Source organism: Ambystoma mexicanum, chromosome 4q, assembly GCF_040938575.1.
Source record: "Ambystoma mexicanum isolate Mex_15411 chromosome 4q, UKY_AmexF1_1, whole genome shotgun sequence".
In the NCBI taxonomy this organism is placed as follows: Eukaryota; Metazoa; Chordata; class Amphibia; order Caudata; family Ambystomatidae; genus Ambystoma; species Ambystoma mexicanum.
The window spans coordinates 126,202,514-126,228,191 of record NC_090928.1 but is presented as its reverse complement, the minus strand read 5'-3'; the positions used below and the strand labels follow the sequence as shown (position 1 = coordinate 126,228,191).

General features: G+C 44.1%; 1 protein-coding gene across 1 annotated transcript in view; it reads right to left on the bottom strand.

Annotated features, from left to right (window-relative positions):
• Positions 1-25,678, bottom strand: part of WDR64 (WD repeat domain 64) — a 1,979,698-nt gene that overhangs the window by 176,223 nt on the left and 1,777,797 nt on the right. Inside the window, exon 24 of the mRNA XM_069607651.1 lies at positions 3,043-3,231. Within this exon, the coding sequence (XP_069463752.1) occupies positions 3,043-3,231 (189 nt within the window). The remainder of the gene's footprint in view (positions 1-3,042; positions 3,232-25,678) is intronic.

Sequence of the window (25,678 nt, the reverse complement as noted above, 5' to 3'; positions counted from 1 at the left end):
TTCTCCAAGTCTTTCATTACCAACAATAAGTCATCAGCATAAAGCCATACCAGGAACCAGGAAAGGAATCATTTAATGTTAGTCCTGACAGGCAAGTAGACCAGGAAAGAAACAGTTTATTGGAAGAAATGTGCTGGTGTAAAATGTTGTTGTGAAGAGACATTGATAAATACATCAATATTACAAACTGTTGTATCCTCTAAAGAAATAGTTGTGTTATCCTGACATAAACATTAAATCAGAAGCATACTTGTGATGAGTTAAGATTTACCTTGAAACTTGAGAAAGAACTTTTGTGAAGGAAAACAATCACCTTGGTTTATAAACTGGTGTTTTGTGAAAGAGATATTTACCTTATCAAGAAGAATATTGTTGAAGAGAACTATTGCTTTAATTTTGGAACAAGTGTTGTTGGAAAATACTTTTTGCTTTACCAAGCGGAAAGACACATTGGATGGAAAAGACTGGACAGATTCCAACCCTGGCCACCAGGATTACTTTCTTAAAACTATAAGTTTGAACTTTTGCACTGTTGTGTTGATCTGAAGACAGCCACATAATTCCTTATACTTTTTGTGTTGTATGTGTTAGTGTGAGGGTCAGATGCTTCATTTTCATTGAGTTTTAGTTTGCTAAGTAGAGACATTCACTTTAGGATAGGGAAAGATTGGTGTTTATCTCACCCTTTTTATTTTTATAAAATGGCAAACATTGAGAAAGCGAAAACCTTTGTGTCTGTCTTGCATTTCTGACCCATCACAACATCCATTCACTGATTCCATCAAGCAATCCACTCCATTAACTAGATTTCATTTGCACCGTCAGCAAGGTCTGCCAAAATATTGACACCAGCCACATTACACACGCTACACCACACATCTAACCAAGCAGAAAGACAACATGAACCACCTTCAAAGGCTTTGCCATGGAGGACCTGCCATCCTAGCATCCCTCAAAGCTATCTCCTCTTTTGATGGCATCCTGCCAGCTTCTATCCTCAAGACACTTCCCAGGGAAGAACTCCATCTCTGGCTATCATCAATGTATCCCTAACCCAAGGAATAATTCCTTCTACTCTCAAAATCAGACAAACACTTCCACTCCTGAAAGTAACTACACTGTACTCCAATGCTCTCTGAAACTATTAACCCATTGCACACCTTCAGTGGCAAGATCCTCCAAATACCCTTAGCCATGCAACTACGAGCACACATTGAAACAAATAACCTTCTACAGAGTTACCAATCTGGCATCAGACCAAGATGCAGCACAGAGACTACCACTATCCAAGTGTAAGAATGCTCTCTGCATTCATTTTGATGATCGCCTCTCCCTAATGGTAATCCTCAATCATTCTGCAACTTTCAAGCCCTCATTGAGCTTCTAAACAACCGCAAGGAAATTGTTGAGACTTCCTTTCCGTGTTTCACATCATACCTAGAAGAATTAGTCCAGATGGCTACCTTGTTATCGCCTCCCCCATATGTCGCCTGTGCAAACCCAAAAGGATCCATCCTCTCACCTTTGATCTTTAACCTCTTCATGGATCCCTCCTTCCCAGCCACAACATCCACATCCACCAATGCAGAAATAATGCTCAACCCTACCTCAAATTCTTTTGCAGCTCAAAGCATGTGTCTTCTCATCTGCACTATCACTGAGCACGCCTACATTCACACTTGGCTGTCTGCCATGAACCAAGAAGGTTTCATCCCACTACTGACAACATGTGTGAAGTCCTAGGCATTCCACATTGACAGCCATATGTCCTTCAAAACGCCCGTAGCCAAGAAAACCCACACCACTTTGTTGTACCACCTCTCCCTTTTGTGGAAAATGAAGCCATTTGTTCCAGACAATACATTCCTATTCACAGTACATGCCCTCATTCTTTCTAAACTGGATGGAAGAATCGCCCTACTGACTGGCCTAACCACCTCCACCCTGGCACCAATAAGAAGCATTCCTTGTGCTGCAGCCTGGTCATTAAAGACTTCTGCACATTTGGCCACATTAAGCCCACACTTATCAAATTGATTGGCTGCCCCTACATTGCCAACAAGACTAGCTGCATAATTTAAACTAACATCACTTTGCATGCTCCTTCCTATCCAGCTATCAAGGTCACTATCTCTGGTGACCAACACTCCAAAAGAAGCTATGACCTGGTCAGATTAGAGCTACGAACAAGATAAAAGCAGGACACCTGTCAAAATTTGACTCACACCCACCCTCATGCAATTCCAAAAGGATCTCAAGCCCCTCTCCTTCAAGCAGCATTTTGTTTGTGAACCATAAGATTGCTTTGTAAAGGACAACTTAAAAAAGTTTTAATGAACAAATGGCACAAATTGATATCATTATTTTCATACACATTTCTACATGACTTTTGTTCCTGACTTGTAGATAATGCACTCTTGAAGATTGATTATGACATCGGGAATGTATTGAGTAATCTCATTTTCGTACAGCGTTGCTGCTAGAATATCAGCTCCGATTGTCTTCCCATAGATCACACTTACTGAAACTGTATGAGAGCATGAATGAGCCAATGGCAAATCTTGTTGTGACAAAATCAACCCATGCTTGCACGGCATTAGCTTGGAGAAGGTGAGGACATGGCCCTGGCATAGATGGGTGTCCATACGAGAATGCCACACCCTTAAGCATAGCAGCAGGTACTGACTGTATGTTTCATTGTGATGCACACCCACACTCCACAATCTAAAATGGGAACGAGGACCGTGTATTGTGATTTAAAAAGTACCTCTCGTAAACAGGAAACCAATGTGACAAATTTTCATGGTGTGCCATTTATATTTGCATTATCTGCTTCTACACTTAAACCCTCTTTCTATCTTCCCCATTAGTCATGGAAAAGGTTATTTAAAAAACAAGAAATGAAAAGCAATTGGCAAGTTTGCCGCGGCAATCTTTTGGCAAAGCAGCCAGAGTAAATCATTAATTCTGAGACTCTGACTTCAACCAACATTATGCAGATATATTCCAAGTATCGGAATAAGGCAGCATTTAAAACCTTACCTATCAGCATTAAGTACGAGGGGATACTCATAATTCCCTTTCTCGAGCAAAAGATGATCGATATCGGTTGCCTTCCTTGGTAATGCACTGATATCAAAAGGTAATATCCTCTCAATGGGATCTTCCAGCCTGAAGGTCGTATGCTGCCCGAAGAATCCTATGTAATGCCCATTGGATGCATACCAAAGCCTGTAAACGAAGCATTGCAGAGGTAATTAAAGGGACACGAAAGTTTGAAGTAGGATGTTTCTTATAACAATGCATGTTGGAACATATTACAGTTTGTAATCACTCTTTACTCATTCTATGTAAAATAAGGTACATATATTATGCCTTCGACACGGTCAACCATGCCATCTGCTTAACCGTCTCTGTGATAACCTGGGGATCACTGGTCAGGCCCTGGCGTGGCTGACTTCTTTTCTCTGAGATCGACCCTCCCAGGTTCAACTTGGGTCCTTCCTCTCCTCCATCTCTATCTCTACCTGTGGTGTTTCGCAGGGGTCTAACCTCTCTCCCTGGCTGTTCACCAATAACTGGCACTTCTTTCCCACCGCATTGCCATGCTCTGCCCCAACTTCCAGTGCTATGTGGATGACATTGAGCTCATTTTCAGGCTTCCCTCAGCCACCTTCTCTCCTTCTCTCATCTCTGACTGTCCGCCATCCAGGAGTGGTGTGCCACCAATGATCTCTGCCTTAATGCCAGTAAGACAGAGATTCTCCTCATCGGCACACCCACACCCTCCTTTCCTGCCACTCTTTGACTGGCCTCTCTTGGCACTCTTCCTGTCTCTAAGAAGTCTCACTACCAGCTGCACCTCCTCAGAGGTATTCTGCTTTTCCTCTCCTTCCCCCAGATGCTCACTGTCTCTAGAGCTCTGGTTCTCTCTAGGCTGGACTATTGCAACAGCCTCTTTCTAAATCTGCCTGCCTCTACTCTCCGCCCTCTGCAACGCATCCAGAATCGGACTGCGAGACTTGTCCTTGGCCTCAAGCCCAGGGATACTATCTCTCCAGGACTGAATTCTCTGCACTGGCTCCCAGTGGCTGGGAGGATTAAATTCAAAACCTTAAATTCAAAACCCTCTGCATTGTCCACAAGGCCTTCTGGTGCCTGGGGCCTCAATACCTTGAACTCTCTCTTCCTAAATATCTACCTTCTCAAGCTCTTCACTCATCCGCCTCCAACTCCCTCATGGTCAGTCGCTTCTCCAAGCAACAAGTTGGTGGTAGATCATTCTCGTCGGCCGGGGCCTCCCTCTGGAACAGCCTCCCTGCCCCCTGAAACTTTAGGAGAACCATCTCCGGTTCCAGAAGCAACTCAAAACCCTTCTCTTTGCTTCTGCTTTTTCTCCTCCTCTCCCCTGCTGAATTCCTGGATGATACTGAATCTGCACTGGCTTACCTAGCCACCCTCTGATCTCGGGCCCAAGTCCTCTCCTCCGTCAGTCGCACACCTGCACTGCCATCCTGACTACCACTGCACTTGGGGCTGTTTCTGTGTCCCTAGAATCCCACTACCAGCACTTGATTATTGTTGCCTGCACTTACCTTTTACCCTTGCACTTGCCACCTGCTGGTCGCACTTTACTTGTTAGTATTCTATTATCCCATGTACTGCACTTCCACCTCCCCTTCCCCAAACCCCCTTCCATACTCTTGTTGCAAACAAGTCTAGTGAGAGGTAGCCCCACCGTGTGAAGATGTGATCTACAATATTTTTGTTGAGCTGCCACTCGTGCTCTTCTGGTAGAGGATCAATGCTTAGTGAGTCTGCCAGAATATTGAGTTCCTCGGGAACATGTGATGTGAAACTGTCTGTGAGAATTTGTACTGATTGATTTATCAATTGTTCTTCAAAGGCTTGTAGTGCTTTGAGCACAGCTAGGAGTTCCTGCAGGTTGATGTGGTTCTGTGCTGTGATTTGAGTCCACAGACCATGTGCTGTGAGATGAAGGAGATGGGTCCCCATCCGGTGAGAGATGCATCTGTTGTAACAACCGGTGTCCAGTCAAAGTTTCGAAACAATAGTTTCGAATGCCAAAAGTGTTGACACAAAAGTGGCGGAAAAAAAAGTTTCTAATTAATTTTCATATTGTAAAAGAAGTGTTTTCTTTAAAAATCCAAACTTTTTTTTCCGCCTCTTTTGTGTCAGAACTATTGGCATTCGAAACTTTGACTGTCGAAACTTTAACTAGGAACCGTAACAACCGCTTGCACCGCAGGGTCGTGGAAGGGTTTTCCCTTCAATCGATTCTCCTTTGTCCACCAGCGTAGAGCTTGTACTACGGTTGGCAAAATGACCACTAGCTTGTCCCACTACCCACTTGCCTGAGACCACCATTTCGCCAACGACTCTTGCATTGGGCGCATGCGCATTTGCATGTGTGGGACCAGGTAAATGCATGATGCCATCATCCTGAGCAAATGCATAGCTTTGAGTATGGTTATCTGATGACCGGTGAGATACTGAGGTATTTGCAGCAGTATGTTTTGTACTCTTTCCTTTGATGGAAAGACTAGACCCTCTTCTGTTTTTATGACAGCTCCTATGAACTGTTTGGTTTTGCTTGGTACAAGGCTTGACTTTTTCTCGTTAGTAGATTGATCATTCTTTGTGTATTTTGCTTGCAAATTTGGGGATTCTCCCGTGTGATCAGCCAGTCCTGCAGATAAGAGTACACCCGGATTGACTCCCTGCGATGGTGCACCACCACTAGTACCTTGGTGAATACCCTTGGAGCAGATGCTATGCCGAAGGGTAGCACGTTGAATTGGTAGTGCTGGTTTGCTATCTTGAAATGCTAAAATCTTTTTTGCCCTGGGAACATTGAAATATGAAAGTATGCATCTTTCATATCCAAGGTTGCCATGTAGTCCCCCCGCTTTAGCAGTGGGATTACTTCCTGTAGCATTGCTGTAGCAGAATTTCTGTGGCATGACATAGTGTTTGCAGGAGCAGATCTAAGATAGGGCGCATCGTGAGATCTTTTTTCGGCACAAGGAAGTACATTGAAAGTACATTGAAAGAACACCCTTGTTTACCTGGTTCACCGGGACGACTTCTACGGCGTCCTTTAATAGCAGCGCTGCCACCTCTTCCAATAGGATGCAGTGTTCTTCTTTGGAGGTGGTCCTTTGTCTTGGGGGATGGTTGGCAGGATGCTGTAGCACTTCTATGCAATATCCGCCTGCAACGGTTAAAAGCACCCACTTTAGCGGGTGGTCATTGTTTGGGGGGGTCTTGAGCTACCTCTGGAAGAGGAGGGTCTACCCCGGTCAGGAGATCTTCTCTGGCCTCTTTGAAATCCTTGCAAAGACTGGCCCTGTGGCGATCCCCAGGACAAGCTCTGACCCTGGTTGTACCCTGACTGCCGTAATCAGTTTTGCCCCCTAAAGCAGCACAAATTATAACTACCCTTTTGACCGGAGGGTTTATTAGTAAATTGGCCCAGAGACTTGAAGTTTTCATACTCTTCTTTGGTGCTCTTGAGGGCATCTTCCACTGCCTTTCTGAACAAGACATTTAGTTCTATCGGCATGTTAAGAAGAGTAGCCTGTGTCTCAAGATTAAACCCAGACTAGCCTAGCCATGGATGGCGTTTGATAAGTGTGCCCTCAGCTTTTATCCTCCCCGTATTATTTGCTGCATCTAGATTAATCTTCAGAATGCAGCTTGAAACAGCTTTCCCTTCTGCAATGGATTGAGAGAGCTGTGATTTAAGGGGTTCTGGGGCTGACGTTATCTGTTTGGCCAATTCATACCACTTTTGGCAGTTGTAGCTGGCCAGTAAGGTGGTGTTATTGGCAATCCTCACCTGGTAGGCTGCAGAGCAGGCGATTTTTCTGCCAAAAGTATAAATCTTTTTACTTTCTTTGTCTGGGCGTGCTTCTGAAGAGGCTAAAAGTGTTCCCGCTCTCTTTGTAGTGGCAGTAACCACAAATTAATCCCTTTTTAATTGACCCCTGATGTAAAGGGGGTCTGAGGGAGCTGGTCAAAAGACCTTTTCATTGCGTGGGTTTACTACCCATGTGAGGTTTGTGGTTACTAAAGAGGGTTGAATTTGGATCTGTACAGATTGGACAATTGGAATGAATTGGGTAGCAGACTTTTTATCTCCCAAGATGTTCTAAACAAGTATCTATCTTGAAATGTTCTGCTGCTTTTAGGAGCATATCATTATACTGAATTTGATTATTGACCGGTGAGTCTGCCACGGGTGGGTCTGAATGACCCCAGTGACTTTATGACGTAGATATCTTCATTGCCGTTGTCATAAAACTGGTCCACATCCACCATGTCCCCATGGTCTTCAATGTCCGTATATGCTCCAGTGTCCTGGAATTCCTGAGTGGAGTCTTAGAAAGAAAGATGCCCTGGGTCCTGTTGAGGGGAGGGTACTTGTATGGTGTCTGCGCAGGCTCTTTTGGCGGGAGTTGTGTAAGTGCAGCCCCACTAGCTGGTGGAGTGCCCTGAAGATTTACTAAAACCTCTGGGTTGTTGTCCAAGAAATTGTCTAATGACATATGTCTCAAGATCCTATCAATTTTTTCAGCAAACCATTCGGATGAACTTGGGACAACAGATGGGGTAGGAGGGATGGGAGTTGGCACTGGTGCAGGGTGTTTCTTGCGCCTCATAGCCGCCGAAATAGTCTCTTCCTCCTGGGTCATAGTCCCTAAACTAGAGCCCTCCTTTTTCTTTGAGGACTTGTGGTTTTTTGACATCCGACCCTTTAGTAATGTGTCCGGGATGTGTTTTTCAGATTTTTTAATGAGCTTTGACATTTTAGAGCTCTGAGAGGACTTCGCAGGGGCCTTCGACGTGTCTTTCAACTGTTTATCGGCGTGCGTGTGGGCCATCGACACGTCTTTCGACATTCGGTCGTCGGCGTGTTTTGACTTTTAGCTTTTATGCACAGCGTCAGATATGGAATTGACGGTCAATATTGTGGGCGTGTTGTGAGGTGACCACGAGCGCAATGGCCCAGAGGACAGGGGACTGTCAGACCTCCCCTTGATGCTGTGTGTAGCCTACCGGTGGGCGATGAAGTCGACTTTGGGCCGTGGGGTGTGCGTTTTGTATGGTGATGTTTGTACCAGTGCCGCTGGGTGTCGTCCCCCTTGCCGGATGGGCTCAGTGGCTTCCACGTGGGTATCTTTTGGATCCCGTTCCCCTTCGGCATCACTGAAGGCACTTATGCTGCCATCACTGGAGGCACCATCAACGTCTTTGGTAGCTTCGGCCTGCATAGCGTGATGGGCCCAGTGCTTCGTCTTGCGGTCCTTAAGGGGCTTAGGCATGAAGAGCTTGCAAGATTTTCAGTGGCCTTCATTATGGTCCCTTGGAAGACAAAGATTGCACACCCGGTGCAAGTCCTTCCAGGGACATTTTTGGTTGCAAGATGGGCAACATTTTCATGGTGTATTCTCCATTGTGAATGGGGAAGTCAGCCAGGCGCATAAAGTGGGTGGAGGGGGAAATATGCATTCTCTTCGGGAAGCTAAGAAATTAGCCACCCCCCACTCACCCTACTGTGAGGGCAGAGGCTTGCAGCAGCCCTCTAAAGCTGCCTAAAAAGTTCATCAAGGAGTTAAAGCAGCCATTGACGAAGGTAGTCCTTGAAGCCATCACCCAAGGTTTTGTAGGGGAACGGCTAAGAAAGGACAGTAAGAGTAAACTAGATTTAATTACATTTTGGAAATAATGGTGATAGCCAGAGGAACTCCGCTTTGAGCATCCAACAATGATGGCAGAAAAAAACAATCTTAAGGACCTTAATGCGTGAAAGTCGATGGGTACAGTGTCACACTAGGGATAGTATTACTGGCAGGCCCTGTCGACGTCCCTTTTCGAGTTTCGAAAACAACAACCTTAATACTTTGCAGCTTCTACTGGATGTTGGCCCATGCATAGCATGTGATCTAAGCAGATTCCTCAAGCCTCAGAAATATATGGGCACAATCTAGATGAGGAGCTGTATACGTTTTTAGGCACCTAAGTTGGACTTACATACATCTATGTTGTCGTCTTTTTCTCTATACTTCTTGAGTTTCCTCTGGCTTAGTTGTTTCCTCTGGGTATCCATTTCCGCTCACTTGATCCTTGGCCTGTTCGGATTATTTTTATTTTTCCCCTTATTTTATCGTGATCTTGTCTTTTCCTTTCTTTCCTTTTAGACCTATTTTGTCTAAATTCCATGCTGCTACAGTCACGATTCTGTGGGAAACGAGCCTCTCTTTATACAATAATTTTCTTTGATTATGTCTCTCTAGTCCTTTGTTCTCTTATTCTTAGTTTGCTCCCCTGCTGTTTTCTGTCTGGTTCTACTATTTTTTGTTGTGCATACTTAGTCAATTAGAGGCAGCCAGTTCTCTCTTCATTTGCATTCCATCTTCCCCCAGCTTCTGTCAGTTTCATGGCTTGTGTTATTTCTAGCTACTGTGCATGAATTTTAGAATTTAATGGTTTTAAAATGTACTCTGCAACTTTGCACATGTTTGTGCTGCTATTTCAGCTTTGCATATCTGCACATATTGATGTTGCGATGCTCCCGCGGAGCCAGTGCTGTATTTTGCAATTTTGCACATATAGATGCTGCTATCATGTTATTGCTTATTTGCACATGTTTATACTGCTATTTCTTGTCTGCACTTGCACTTTACTTTAACCATTGCCTGTGTCACACTGTCAAATTTATGACTAGCTTCTAGTTACTTGCATGAGGGGTTAGGAAATGGTCGCCTTATGTCTTTATCTATTGTCATTTATGTATTTTTTATTCTTGCATTCTATGCAGTATCTTCATTTTACCAATTGTATGTAGATTATGACTATGGGGGTTTTCCTCGTTGAACTTGCAAACTATATTCGATTCATAGTGGAACTGTGGGTGTGCCTGGTGTGGACCTGTGGCACTAACCTTATTCTTTTGGGTCCCTTACCATTCCAATGTTATTTTGTCCCTTCTGTGCACTTTGCACTGTATCAGACACTCTAATCTTTTGTCCTTTTACATTGGATTTGACCTTTGCTCCCATTGTTGGCCACTGCTCCCTTCCGTTCAAACATGGCTGCCACCCTTTCCATCCCTCCAGGCACATTCACAGTTTCATTGACATAGCAATAGGACTACACTTTCCAGCTATGAGAGTGTTCTGGTCCTTCTTTCCCTTACGTGATCAAGCGCTCAGTTGAGCATGAAACGCGTTGTGAGCGGGTCATGCCTCTAGGCATCCTGCCTCTGTTTTTGCTGCTGCGTTTCCGGACGTGTTTTTATCTTATTTTTGTGTTACCCATTAAATTAAACTTATGACCATTTCTACGTAGTGAGCAGTGCTAATTTTTGTTCACTTGGGCACCTTTATTCTGTCCGCGGAGAGTGTGGTTCCCCCTTCCTCTTTGTCTTTTCGATATTATTACATGGAGCGTACCGTGTTGGACCAGCACCGTGACTTTGACGGTGGCGCGCCTCTGCTCAGAGTCGTTGTCTCGAGCAGACCCGCTGCTGCTGGTGACAGACTATTCTGTTTACTGGATTCGAGTCGCACCCATGGGGGAGTTGAGCCGGAGGACCCCGGCCCATTGGTTTGTGTGAAGCGTGCCGGAGGACGCGGAGATCCTGGCCGTACGGTAGGTGTTTGCCTCTCGTGCTTGTCTTTCTCCCCTGTTTTCCATTCTCGGATGGTATTGTGCTTCTCTTTCACTCCACACCAGCCTTCTCTGTTGCCATTCTGTACTGCCTCCGGCAACAGTCTGGCATGCTGCGGCTTTACTTCTTAATTTAGCGCATTATAGCTCACGTACTGTAGGTTTTATTCCTATTTTTGGTCCCATTTGCTATTTTGTCTTTACACGGCCCGGGTTGCAGCGGCTTAACATGCAGGACACCTGGGCAGCAGTTCGGCTCATTCAGGCCAAGGATCTGTTCAGCGAACAGCAGGAGATGTTCATTTGCTTGCCCATCATTGGGCCCAAAAAGACTAATTTGAACCTCAGTATGGAAATAACTTTGCTTAAGGACATCGAGAAGCTGCGAAAAAAATAAATCTCAAAATGGTGGGAGGAGCATTCACTGCAAAATTATCTGGACATTGGACGTGTGCCTCGAGGATTGCGCATTTTGACAATGCCATCCTTTGAGGACCAAGACCCTCTCATGCTCCAAGAATGGGGATAAGCCAGTAAAGGTTATTCTGCTCATTTCCTTACCATTTTGGTTAAATATGCAAAATCGGAACAAGCTATGGCCCTTGAAGAACTTGAAAAAAAGGAAACCGAACTCAACAAGGTCCCCAGTACTGAAGAAGGCAAACAACTGTGTACTAAAATTAATGAGGCCTTGATTGCATATGAAGAAGATATCAAACAGTGCAAGCATCGCAAGTTTATAAGGGACAAATTGGATTACGAGACAGGAAGGATATTTACCTTTGCTAAACGATTTGACTCTTTACGAAAAAATCCTGCTATTCAGCCTGCATCTACTGCATTTGGTGATCTTGGCACTATTTCGTCTGAATCAGATGTTTCAGCTTCTGAATATGAGGAGCCTGCTGTCGAGCTGAATTTTTTAACGAGATGCGATTATTATGCCAAGACGGGAAAAATCAAAAACATGGCAGAGGTCGAGGCAAGGTAAGAGGAAGAGGAAGGGGGCAGAAATCGCGACGAGGAATACAACTCGCCGAGGCCGGCGAGGGAAAAGGATCAGGGGCATACCAGGAGAGCAGATCAATGCGCTCTGGAGTCAAAAAATAACCATCAATACCATGAAGCTCTGCCAAATCATTAATCTGTCCTCTCATGTCCTCACAAAACATCAAACCTCTGTCCTTTCCCTGGGCCTCAATTCTTGACCCACCAAGGCATTTGACTATGTTCAGGCACGTCTAGATCTAGACACATTTTTTCGTAAGATTAAGCTCAAGAAATTCTTCTGCATAAATCCTACTGCTATTAAGCCCTCTGCCCCTCGTACTGGCCATACTGACCTCCTTATCTCAGACATTCCATCATTAATGGATCTAGCTTGTCTTGAAGATACCCAGTTTGATCCTATAAATGTCGACTTTATCGACTTCAACATTAATCCCAACTGGGATATACATACAAGGCTCAAGGACAAATCTAAATTTAATCCGCAGTTTCCCGTGGGTGGATGTATTGAAGCATTCTATGATCTATGTGTCAGCGACCTTAGAAAATTATGGACCAGCACCGTCAGTGCTAAACACAATCTCACTGCACTACAACTTCAGGCCATTGGTGAACTACATAATCTTCCTAACATCGTCATCAAGCAGGCCGATAAGGGACCGAATATAGTGATTCAAGATAGAATCCATTATGTCGCTGAGGCCAATCGTCAATTAAGGGACCGACTATGCTATACTAAATTATCAAAAAATCCCTTTCTTGATATTCAATCGGAACTCAATAGCCTGTGTACCAAGTGGGTTGACATTGGACTCATCGAAGAAGATCTAGTTGCATTTCTTGTTCCCTCCTGCCATACCGTACCTACCATCTATTTTCTACCTAAGACACATAAATCCCTTACCCACCCACCGGGGAGACCGATTGTTACATTATGTGGTTCCCTCCTTGAGCACTTGGCACAGTTAATTGATGAGACTCTGTTTCCTTTTGTTTCGGTTTTGCCCTCTTATTTGCGGGACACTAAGGACTTCTTGCAACATGTCACCAATACACCGTGGGAGGATGGGCTTCCTTTGCCCACCCTCGATGTTGTTTCCCTCCACACTTCCATCGATCATCAAGTGGGAATGGGAGCCTGCAAATATTTCTTGGATACTCGCTCATTGAACTATCATGGCCATAGTTCCATGGTTCTGGAGATGTTGTCTTTTTGTTTGACGAACAATGTTTTCTTATTTGATGGTGCCTTTTATCGGCAGTAAGGGGTACTGCTATGGGCAGTACTTTTGCCCCATCGTACGCAAATCTGGCGATGGGATGGTGGGAGGCTACTTTTCTTTGTGACTTGCTTGCATCCAGTTTTCCAACTCAAATTGTCGCCTGGTCGCGCTATATCGACGATGTGTTTGTAAACTTGAAGTGTACGGAAACTGAATGGCAACTGTTTGTCAAAAGTATTAATACCAACATGGCTAATCTACGGTTCACAGAATGCCATAGCACCACCGAAGTTATTTATCTTGATGTGGTTGTGACTCTTGAAAGATCTGGTTTTCACACAGTTTTGCATAAAAAACCCTCCAATACTGGGCTACCTCTGCATGCCACTAGTTGTCACCCTATGTCATGTAAAAAAAGCATTCCCTATGGCGAATTTATTCGCTATCGTAGGAATTACACTGACCTGGCATCGTTCGACTATCAATGTGCCCAAGCGGCCATCGATTACTTGCAACAAGGCTATGAAAAACGAACTATAGAAATGGCCTATACGAAGGCCCGTGGACTCTGCAGGGATAAACTACTGTATGGTATCAAGTCAGACAAGATTGCTATGCATGAAGAACCGAGACTTATTGTCTCTTTTGATAATGCCTCGAACCATGTCCGTCGGATCATTGAACGACATTGGCGTGTTCTGATCCTAGACAAAGATTTATGTCCCTTACTTTCCAAACGCCCTACCATCACGTATAAAAGAGTTCCATCGCTTAGAGACAAGCTAGTTTCCAGCTTTTTGCCACCCATTGATAGAAGTCCTCCGCTTTCCAATTGGTTGGCGGTCTCCCCCATTGGCTTTACCAAATGTTTTAAATGTGAAGCATGTGCTCATGCCCCTCCGTGCAAATCTTTTATACATCCGGTCACCAAATGTAATCAGACTATCAAGTATTCTATGAATTGTGACACTACTTTTGTTGTCTATGTCCTCTCATGTCCCTGCATGAAGTAGTACGTCGGGTGCACCACATGCAAGCTGAAACTCAGGATCTTGCAACATTTTGGGCGATTGAAAACTCAGATCCCACGTACCCTATGCCTAAGCACTTCTGGCAGGAACATGAGAATGACCTGAATCTGCTTACTTTTTTTTGCAGTGGCCCACATTCCAATTCATCCCAGGGGCGGTGACCGTGTTTTAAAACTAAGACAATTGGAGACTAGATTCATCTTGGACTTCGACACTAAGTCTCCCAATGGGCACAATCTAGATGAGGAGTTGTATATGTTTTTAGGCACCTAAGTTGGATTTACATACATCTATGTTGTCGTCTTTTTCTCTGATACTTCTTGAGTTTCCTCTGGCTTAGTTGTTTCCTCTGGGTATCCATTTCCACTCACTTTATCCTTGGCCTGTTCGGATTACTTTTATTTTTCACATTATTTTATCGGTGATCTTGTCTTTTCCTTTCTTTCCTTTTAGACCTATTTTGTCTAAATTCCATGCTGCTACAGTCACGATTCTGTGGGAAACGAGCCTCTCTTTATACAATAATTTTCTTTGATTATGTCTCTCTAGTCCTTTGTTCTCTTATTCTTAGTTTGCTTCCCTGCTGTTTTCTGGTTCTGCTATTTTTTGTTTTGCATACTTAGTCAATCAGAGACAGCCATTTCTCTCTTCATTTGCATTCCATCTTCCCCCAGCTTCTGTCAGTATCATGGCTTGTGTTATTTCTAGCTACTGTGCATGAATTTTAGAATTTGATGATTTTAAAATGTACTTTGCAACTTTGTACATGTTTGTGCTGCTATTTCAGCTTTGCATATCTGCACATGTTGATGTTGCGATGCTCCCTCGGAGCCAGTGCTGTATTTTGCAATTTTGCACACATAGATGCTGCTATCATGTTAATGCTTATTTGCACATGTTTATGCTGCTATTTCTTGTCTGCACTTGCACTTTACCTTAACCATTGCCTGTGTCACTGTCAAATTTATGACTAGCTTCTAGTTACTTGCATGAGGGGTTGGGAAATGTTCGCCTTATGTCTTTATCTATTGTCATTTATGTATTTTCCATTCTTGCATTCTATGCAGTATCTTCATTTTACCAATTGTATGTAGATTATGACTATGGGGGTTTTCCTCGTTGAACTTGCAAACTATATTTGATTCATAGTGGAACTGTGGGTGTGCCTGGTGTGGACCTGTGGCACTGACCTTATTCTTTTGGGTCCCTTACCATTCCATTGTTATTTTGTCCCTTCTGTGCACTTTGCAGACACTCTACTTTTTTGTCATTTTACATTGGATTTTACCTTTGCTCCCATTGTTGGCCACTGCTGCCTTCCGTTCAAACATGGCTGCCACCCTTTCCATCCCTCCAGGCACGTTCACAGTTTCATTGACATAGCAATAGGACTACACTTTCCAGCTATGAGAGTGCTCTGGTCCTTCTTTCCCTTACGTGATCAAGCGCTCAGTTGACTGTGAAACGCGTTGTTTGCGGTTCATGCCTCTAGGGGTCCTGCCTCTGTTTTTGCTGCTGCCTTTCCGGACGTGTTTTTATCTTATTTTTGTATTACCCATTAAATTAAACTTATGACCATTTCTACGTTGTGAGCTGCGCTAATTTTTGTTCACTTGGGCACCTTTATTCTGCCCGCGGAAAGTGCGGTTCCCCCTTCCTCTTTGTCTTTTCAATATATATATATAAATATATATATATATATATATATGTGTATATATTACACGGCCCGCTGTAGTGGGTGTGTAGTTCTGGTTAAGTTGCTAAACTCATAGGAAGAACACTTTTTCATTGGCTTATAACTTCGCTACCCATGGACAAATCCGCACCAAACTTTGCAAAAAAAGTATATGGGCGGCTTTGAATTTTTTCTCCAAGTTTTCTGAGGTGTGGGGGGGCAAAGTCATAGGGGGGGGTCCCAAATATTGTTTTTCCCATAGAGCAAATGGGGAGAAACATTGCGCACACCTGCAGGCCAAACGGCTGGACGGATTTTCAGCAAACAGCAGGAGCAGATGCTTGGGTCAGAAAGCGTGATTTTGTGTGTTTGGTGGAAATCCGACCAGTACTTTTTTGGGAAATTACTGAAATGTACCTCCCAAAAAATTAGTGATATATGGGTCTGCTCCGCGGACCGATTTCCCTGTTCGCTCCATGGTCCACAGCGAACGTTGGACACAGCCAGTGTTTGGAAGGGTGTGGAAAATGGACCGTTCAGAACGGGTGGGGAAGTGAAAAGTGGGTTATGTGAAATGTGTGTAGGTGGAAGAAGACAGAGGAGTGCCTGTACTGTTGGCGTGTACTCCATGAACGGGCGGGTACCTATGCTGGCGAGTACTTTGTGTGGTGATTGGAGGCAGGTGCCGCATCGGCCCCATACATTGTGCTGCCACTTGTTTCCGCCCACCTATTTCTGATGCGGATGGAATGTGGTTGTTGGCCACATGGTGGTATGCATGGGTTGAGGAACTTACGTTGGGTTAGTGGAAGGATTACAATAGTGTCTGCATGGAGTAAGGACGTAGACCATAGGGCATGGAGTGAAGAGCGTAGGCCTTTACCATACATAACGCAGTAACGCGGCAAGTGTGGGTATACATCCAGTGCAGGGTGGTGTTTGCATAGTGTGGTGTGTGAAAATTGATTGCAGTAGGCTAGTGTTGCAAACCGAATGTGGGTAGTTTGGCAGTGGCACTATAGTTTAGGAATGGAAGTGGGGATGGGCATAGTATGTGAAGGAAAGCGCACAGGGGTGAAGGAGAGAGTGTTTTTTTGTTAATTGTGCTAAGTGGGGCAATGTGTTGCTGTGTAGGTAAATGCTAGTGGGCAGGTTGGGTAGTAGTGTTGGTGGTAGTGCTGTGTATTTGGATAGGTGAAGTTGGTCACATGGTCAAAGGGATGGTGCAACTACATAGGAGTGATAGTGTTGAATGTGTATACTGTTGGGTGCATGGCCGAAGGCCATAGGCCATGCACTACAGAGGCTAGGACTGAAGGACTGAAGGATACACACGGCACTAATGCATTTCGAAATGTGCAGCAGTTAAAGACTGTGAATGGATGGTGCCATTGTGTAGAAGTGAGACTCTTGAAGGCCTAGACTGTTGGGTGCATGGCCGAAGGCCATAGGCCGTAGGCCATGCACTGAAGAGGCTAGGCCCCCGCAACACACCGCTGACTATACTTTATGGTATAGTGAGCGGGTGTTACAGGGGAAACCTTTGCAGCCCCTGTAAAAAAAAGAAAAGCACCCTCTGGCGCTGGTTCCCGATCACGGAAGTGAAAGGGAACTGGTGCCGCAGGGAGACAGTGTGAAGAGAAGGTAAGTAGGGTTTGTTTATGTTGGGGTGTGGGTGGGAGGGGTGTTGAGGGTGTGGGTGGGGGTGTGTCGTGGGAGTGGGTGGGGGTGGGGGTATGTAGGAGTTTTGCATGTGTGTTCACATGGGAAATGTACAAACCTTTTGTGGTTTGTACATTTCACATGGGAACTTTTTTGGCCGCAGTAAAATCAGCCGTGGTGGAATCACCTAGATCTGTTGTGCAGACACTGCTAAAAAAAGTCCATCAGTTTTTTTTGTGGTGATGGGTGCTTATGTGCATGAATGTGCATGTATAATTACTGCAATGTTTCACTGAAGTTTTAACTGGAAGTGCTTCCCAATAACAGCACACATGCAGCCTAATGGTGTAACAGTACATATGAATTGTTGTGGAGAAGTGACATTGTAGGATTCTGAAGTCTTGGAGGCCATGGGTTGATGCGTGTGTCAGTACTCACAAATACCTTATCAGGGCATGGTGGGAAGAGATAAGTGGAAAGGGAAGAAGGATTGTAAATTAATTGTTGGGGTGCGGCTCTAATGGTACTTTACGAGGAGCACGTGCTGTATTCTGTGCCTTTGAACATGCCGGCCAATGGAAATGTGATTGTTGCAATTGTCCAATGAGGTGCTTAGACTGTGCGTCACAGGAGAAGGCAGCCATATTTTGTTTAATTCCTATGTGTAGTGAGGAGGGTAGTGATGGTGAAACGCAAAGTTTTGATAGTGGTTGATCGCTTTGTGTTCGATCTGCTCCAGTATGCCGTTGAAAGAGGCCTTAATAGCAATTTGAATTTGGACAAAGTAGATACTTTGTGGTGTGGTGTCCCTGTCTGTAGTTTCCACCATTTGGTTGAAGAATGTCAACAAGTGGCCACTTTAGGTACTGTACACGTAGTGATAGTGCATTATGGAGCATTGCTTTTGGGTTCAATAGCTTGTGCAAGTGTGTCCCGTCAACTGACGAGCTGTCGGCTGCCAGAGGTGGCAAGGAATCTTATCAACAGAAGTATGTGCAACTTTTTGCGTGCTGCTGGGATGTATTCCTGTAAGAATGAGAACATTGGTCATCGATATCTGCACCTTCTCAATGGAAATGGCATTTCATTGTCGCAGAGTGGCAATGACAGTTGGTTTTTGAATCTACAGGCTGCAGTGAAGGCACTATTGTAAGAATGTGAGGCACAGAGCAACTCATATAAAACCATTATAAAAGCCCGACAAAGGATTTGTTACTGTGGAAGTTGTTTTAAAAAAATAAAAAATAGCTTTTTTTAAAAGCCACCACTACAAAGGACATCCCCTACCTTGGTTGACATTTATTCCCCTACTCCTGCGCGTGCACACCTGCAACAAATTGCACACATCACCACAGTTGCAGGGTTGTAAGTGTAACATACAGCGATTTTGCAAATGCACATATTCTGTTTGGGATTGTGGAGGACACGGGATTGCGCAATACGCTTTGTGGGTGTGCAATGCACGTACAGCATGTGCTATACGATATATTGGTTCACCTTAATGCATAGGGTGAGCTTATGGCTGTGTGTTGTACGTGCCACAGCATATGCTCTATGGGTGATTTGCACATACATAACTTGACAATGAATGAAAAAGTGCGTCCAATGGGAGTTGTGTGCAGTGCATCATGTGGGTTTGTGTGTGTATGGCGCACCTACACTGAAGCGATTGCTTTTGGTTTCTTTGTGTGAGACTTTGGTGATGCTAGAGCCGGACGACATTATTGTTGTTGCTTGTGTAGGGAGAAATGCACACAATGTAACACAATGTTTAGTGGCGTTTGTGCTGAGGGAGGTAGTAGGGCAGGCAATAATTATGTTTCCAATCTCCTGCATAATTTTGGTTCCCACGTAGGGAGGTTATTTTTCATTTGGTGTGGAAATGGACAAAGCACGGTATATTGTGAAGAAGTGTATTTGTGCCTTTTTACAACTTGTGCCATTGCCCTACTATACAAATGGGAATCTAGCTTTTGCCAGCACAAGCATTTTTCCCCCACAAATTTTCCTATTACTGCATTTTCCTTTTGTGCCGGCTGTACACTCATTGCTTTGGTGCCCTTTTTGGAAGTAAAGGAAAAATGTTTCAGAGTTCTGTTGCGCACTTGCGCCCTTGGAAACACACTGCAACACGCACAACTATCTCTTTCATCAGGTACCTATTTCTACCTGTTGCCACTGCAGTGTTTTCCACACTACCACCGTTTCTTCCATTTAGAAAACAATTGTGTGGTGGGTATACGATGCACGTTGCACTTACTCCCTTCATTGCCACTTTGTGACATTGTAAAAGGAGCTTTCTCTGATAATCACATACACAAACCATTCCTAAAGGGATGTTAAGATACAGGTGTGCTATTACAAACATAGCATCATTTCCAAATACAGTATGCTAAAGCAAAGTTATGTTTGCAGTGCCATAATAAAAACCTATGAAATTCACTAAGAAAAAACGTTGTTGAAGGGACGTTATGGTTAAGTTGAACTACTACAAACCTTTTGCCTTTCCTGAAAAAACTACCTTAAAGCAACATTCTGCTATCAGTGCCCTACTAAAAACCTATGAAATTCACTAACAAAAAATGTTGTTAAAAGGATGTTATGGTTAAGTTGCTCTACTAAACACCTTTTGCCTTGACTGCAAAAAACTACCCTAAAGCAACGTTATGGTTAAAGTACCGTACTAAAAACCTATGAAATTCACTAACAAAAAACATTGTTAAAGGAACGATATGGTTAAGTTGTGCTACTACAACTATTTACGCTTTATTTACAAAACTAGCCTAAAGCAACATTATGGTTACAGTGCACTATTAAAAACCTATGAAATTTGCTAACAAAAAACCTTGTTAAAGGGACATTAAGGTTAAGTTGCACCACTACAAAACCTATGAAATTCAAAGGAAAAACATTGCTAAGGGATGTTATGGTTACAGGTAAAACCTAAAAACCCCCGAAATTTGCAAGTTATGGTATGCTGCGCAACCATAATTCACGCTCCCACTTTGCACAGCTAAGACTAACACCCATGACATCAAAGATGACATCACAAATGTCATTGATGACATCACATGTATATGTAGTTGTCATGAAAAGCCTCCAGAAGGGATTGGGCCTCATTATGAGTTTGGAGATAGCCATGCTGTTTTTACCGGCATGGCTACTTCCAAACTCGGGTCCATGTCCGGGTCCCAAAAAATGGGAATTATCGGGCCATTCCGAACTTTGCGGGTCCGGTAATTCCCATTCGCGGGACCTGGACCCGGCATGTCCCCATTCCCATTAGAGCCCCCGTAGGCAACAGTCACCACTATATAGTTAAGGTAAAACAGACTTACATATAAAATCGAAAAATGAATAGCTAATAACGTTTGACTTGTGTGACAGATTTGGCTGAACGTTTTAAAAAAAAAACTCCCTAACTCTCCCACCACAGACTGGAAAGATACTTTGAAAAAAAAAGTTATTAAGAAAACAAAAAACTGCAGTGTCAAACTACTCCCCATTAATTTTCAACTTGGGCACAAAGCGTTGACTCGCGATCCTTTTGCGGTTTGGGGTTATTCCATCCAGTACTTTTTAAAATATTTGATGGAGAAGGGGGTGCCTCCTTTGCCAAAATAGATAGCTATATCTCAGGTAAATTGCCAAGAAACTGGGTGTTTCTAAATGAAATTTCCGCCATCTTTTTTTTCTTGATGCGAGAGATAACCATGGTTATACCACAGGTTATATCTGAGGGTATCTGAAAATAAAATGCAGAAAAAAGTCATTTCTATGTGAAAAAACATGCAAATGCCAAAAGTGTAGAGGTGGGAAGTAGGCAAGAGGGCACCAAGTGAAATTTAGGAGTTGGAGGGGGGCTAGGGACCAAGTTTGCAACACAAGGCTCAAACATTTGTCGCATACCCTTGACTATAACCTGGGGTACAGCCGTGGCTGCCTGACACTTCAACTGAAACAGCATCACGGAAACAAGTGTTGTAGGGGAATGGGACAGGGCAGGGGAGGTGAAGAGGCCATGCAGACAGTGGGGGTGCTGGCATAGATGTGGCTGGCACTTGGTGATGGCCTGGGAGAGCAGAAAAGTATTTGTTGTCGCCATTTTTCCCAATAGCCATGTCTATGATAAACAGAAACAAGTAGTTTCATTGCTTGTTGGCATACGCGTGGGTATAGTGCATCATGTCGGCTATAACCTGGATTGTACCCATAGCTAGCCGACATTTCAACTGAAACTCCATCACAGAAACAAGTGTTATAGGGGGAATGGGAGAGGGCAGGGGAGGTCAGGAGTTCATCAGGAGAGTGGGGGAGCTGCCATGGATGTGGAGGGCACTTGGTGAGGGCCTGGGAGAGCAGTAAAGCATTTTTTTTTCTGCTGTTTTTCCTGATAGCTGTGGCTAAGATGAAATAGAAACTACTGGTATTATTGGTTGTTGGCATACATGCGGGTATTCAGCATCGGTGCACATCGCTGCGTTAACGTACCACAATAGTTGATTGATTGTTATTGTACACTCGACTACTTAGAATAGTCCCGGGTATTATCCCATACATTTCTGTGCAATAATCATATTATTCCGTGGATGTTAGACTACACAATTTTACAGGTATTCCTGAATCCATGCCCTCACCTCTACCCTTTGGTTGGCAAAGTGTGTTTTAGAGTATGTAAAAAAAATTTACGTGCATCCACGGTTATAAAAGCTAGGAAAAGTTTTGTATGTGTTTTGGTGTTTGAAATTTGTTGGTGTTATGGTTGCAATTGAGTGTACTTTCCTGTGATAGGTTACAGTGAAAATAGTCCTTTTTTTGCCCCATTGATTTTGGAAAGTATGATAGGCACCATTTTGTAGACTTTTGCCATTCTGATTGCAGAACTCAAACTGTGCAGATGCTCTGTGGCTGATGCGAAAATATGTGGATTCTTTGCATTAGTTGAAGTGTTAGTAAATATTTCATATTCAAAAGTTTTATTTGCATTGTGGTATGTGTAGGACATATTAAGTAATTTTCTTTTGTGGCAGATTACAAATTAGATTATATGCTGTGCTACATGGTAATTTGTTTTAAGGGATAACCTTAGAAAGTAAGTGTCAGCAAATATTTACAGGTTTATTTGCAATGGAAATTCTGAGAGTACGCTTGTCCTGTGATTCAGAGCCTGCTCTAGCCTAAGATATTGTTCACCCTTTTACAGATTTCTATTTGAAGATTCAAGATCTGGACAAATTCCTTTCTTGTGCCTCACTGCAAATATATTGCTTTGGTGCACTGATCTACGTACAATGTTTATCTTGTGGAGGGTTTAAGACTGATCTGAGGTTAACAATGTATTTGCTTGCACTTATCCTAAACTTTCTCTGGAATGAAATGGGATCACATCAATGTCGTTTTGCATTTGTTGGGGACGAGGTGGTTCAATTCCACCCGCCTTACCATTCCTGCTGCGACTAAAGCAGATGTGAACCAAGGGGGGGGAAACCCCCCACCCCCACTGTACCTGAGTGGGTAACGTAACATAGAAATATATCTGCAAAACGTAATCCACTGCTAGCCATAGACGCCATTTTGTGTTTCCAGATACGCCATCTTTTTACCAGGCCCAGAATTTGTCTCCCTGCTAAACCCAGCTCTCCCCATCCTCGGTGCCTCACCCAGTATGGAGAACCCAAGCCCCCACCATATCCCTTCCTCGGCCACGCCGCACAGGCCTTGTTCTCACGGAAGTGCAATCATTTATTGTTGCAATTGTCCCGCATCACTTCCCCATCTGTGCTCCCCGCAGAGAATGATATCATAGCGAAACTCCTAACACCAGGGCCCATCCATCTCCACTAAACTGTCCATGCCCTTTCAACTCCCTCCTCACCAGGACCAGCTCCTCCAGTCCCCAACCCTTAACCCTGCTGGGTACTCGGACAAATATATAAAAGATGCCCCCCAGTGGAAGGGTCAAAACACCAGCATATCGTCCATTTTCTCTTAATACCCCCGTCCACATAAGAATTTGTTTAAACAGACATTGTTCTTGTAATTGTTAGTTTTTATTGCTTAGCTTAGATAGAGAGGACTGCGTCACGTTTACCTTGACCTTCACATCGTGGAGAGGAACACAGCTGACCCACTTGGGCATGAAGCAACTGGAAAAGCAACAACCAATCAACACTCTACCTCCCTTATAGAATCAACTGTTACATAGGGCCCTTTCCAATTGAATGTTAGGATTTTTACATTGTATGAAACGTGGATGATGACGCTGTGTGTCCTTTTAATGTGCAGCCTGTGTATTGTTTGGCAGAGCGCTCTCGGGCAGCAGGGTTCTTTGCTTGCTTTCATAGCAATCTATCATTGCAATCTATCTCAGTCTCATTCCCTACTGGGGTGTGTCCATTATTCTGATTATATGGAAATCATGTGCCTTATGCAGGGTGCATGCCTTATTTTGGTGACCCCTCTTGCGTGATATTCCTCAAGACCCCAGTACTTGCAGCGAGATCCAGGGCTTCTTCGGCAGGGACACCCCCACCTACAGCTGACCAGTCCCCAAAAATGCGTTCGCAAAAGAAAGTGGTTTTTGTGGGTTCCAGCTTTGCGAATACCTCGTTGCCGGCCTGAGCTGGGTGCGGCCCCAAGGGAGAGGCCCAGAGGTTGTGGATAGACTACAAATGGAGGCTCTTGGAAGAACACGGGCATGTGAGTATAAATTGCAGGGAATGATAAACGTGGGGAAATTTGGGGCAACATAGAGCAGAGTGACTGAAAGGAACACGCCAAGAGTATGAATGAATGAAGAGGTTGATTGGTTAAAGTAAAAGCGCTTTTTCTTTTTCATGGCTGTTTCTTTTTTTATATATGAGGAAAGAAACAATGTGAAAATATAGAGGAGATACAGGAACCTAGCTCTGAAAGGGGGTAGAAGGCGGTGCTGCAGTGCACTGTCCCGACCAGTGCAGGAGGATAAATAAAGAGACAAGAGTAGGAGCCCCATAAACGTATTGGGCTCGGGAATAAGTAGGGGTTGTTGTTTTGGCTTGTTATTTTAACTTGCTATTTTTTAGCGTTTAAATAATATGAGAAGGTAGGCCCAGGACGGGCATAGGTGATGTGAGTTTTCAGTGAGGGAGAATGTGGAAATGCTCTAGGGGGAAGTTTTTCACATAATGGGCCTCATCACGAGTTGGGCGGTAATAGCCCTACCGCCAAACTCCCCGGCGCTATTAGTGCTGGATCATGGGTTTGGCAGAAGGGTTATTGCCCATTCCCCATTGGGCCCATTTGGCAATTCCTCATTACCCATTGGGCCCAATGGGGAAAATTTGCGCTATTACCGCCGGCATATTTCCCGCCGGCAGTAATCGTGCCAAAAATCAGCAATTTTGCAGCGGATTTCCCCCCAGTTTACAGCTGGGGCGAAATCCGCCAAAGCCATGATCTGGCGGACCCTTAAATGCAGCGGTAATAGCGCTACCACTGCATTAAAGGGTTACCGCCAGACTCGTGATGAGGCCCAATATATGTTTCTCGTTTATTTGTGTTGATTTGTTTCTTGTTGAAATGTCGAAACATTTTATGTTTTAAATGTATATAAGTGTGTAATGTCTTGTGGTCTTTAATAGGAAGGATCTGTCATATTAGTGACTGTCCTAGACAGGGGAACACCAAAGAGACCTTTGAAAAGTAAAAAGGTGTCACATATTTGTAAGCATCTCCCCCTCCATAGTGAGTGAATAAAGAAGTAACATGAGCAATGGGTGAAGGAAAGGGGAGGGATTTTCTCACACCTGTCCAGAAGAGGGGTCATTCGATAAGGGAATGCTAGAACATATATTCACATACTTGACGGCGAAGTATAAGGGAAAACAACTCCAGAATAGACACAAAGTGCTAGATTTGTGGAAGATGTTCGAGAAAACACCCACTTTAGGTAACAGGGAGAAGGGATTAGCACCTCCAGAGGTAGTGAAAGGTGATGAGAGTGTAAAAGAAAAAGGAGCAGAGGAACCTAAAAAGATATACCCATTACTCACGAGACCAGCAGAATGGTACACTGACCCAGCCTATGTACCTGGGAACAGCACACCGGTTACAACTAACACTACCCCACCTCCTCCTTATGATCCTTTAGACACCACTTTGGTCCCGACAGGGCCAAGTACCTAGGATCTAGAAATAGTGTTAACATCCACTAGAACGGAATTAGCCCACCTAAGAACGATATGTGAAGCAACACAACCACTGGTGGTAGGGCAACCACCACTAAAAAGTTCCTCTCTTTTACCAGAGGAGGAATGGAAATCCGGGGACGTCTTTTTCAGAGTAGACAGCGCCCTAAAACCAGTACGAGTGGAAAGGGAGGGGGAGGCAGACAGTGTGGGGTA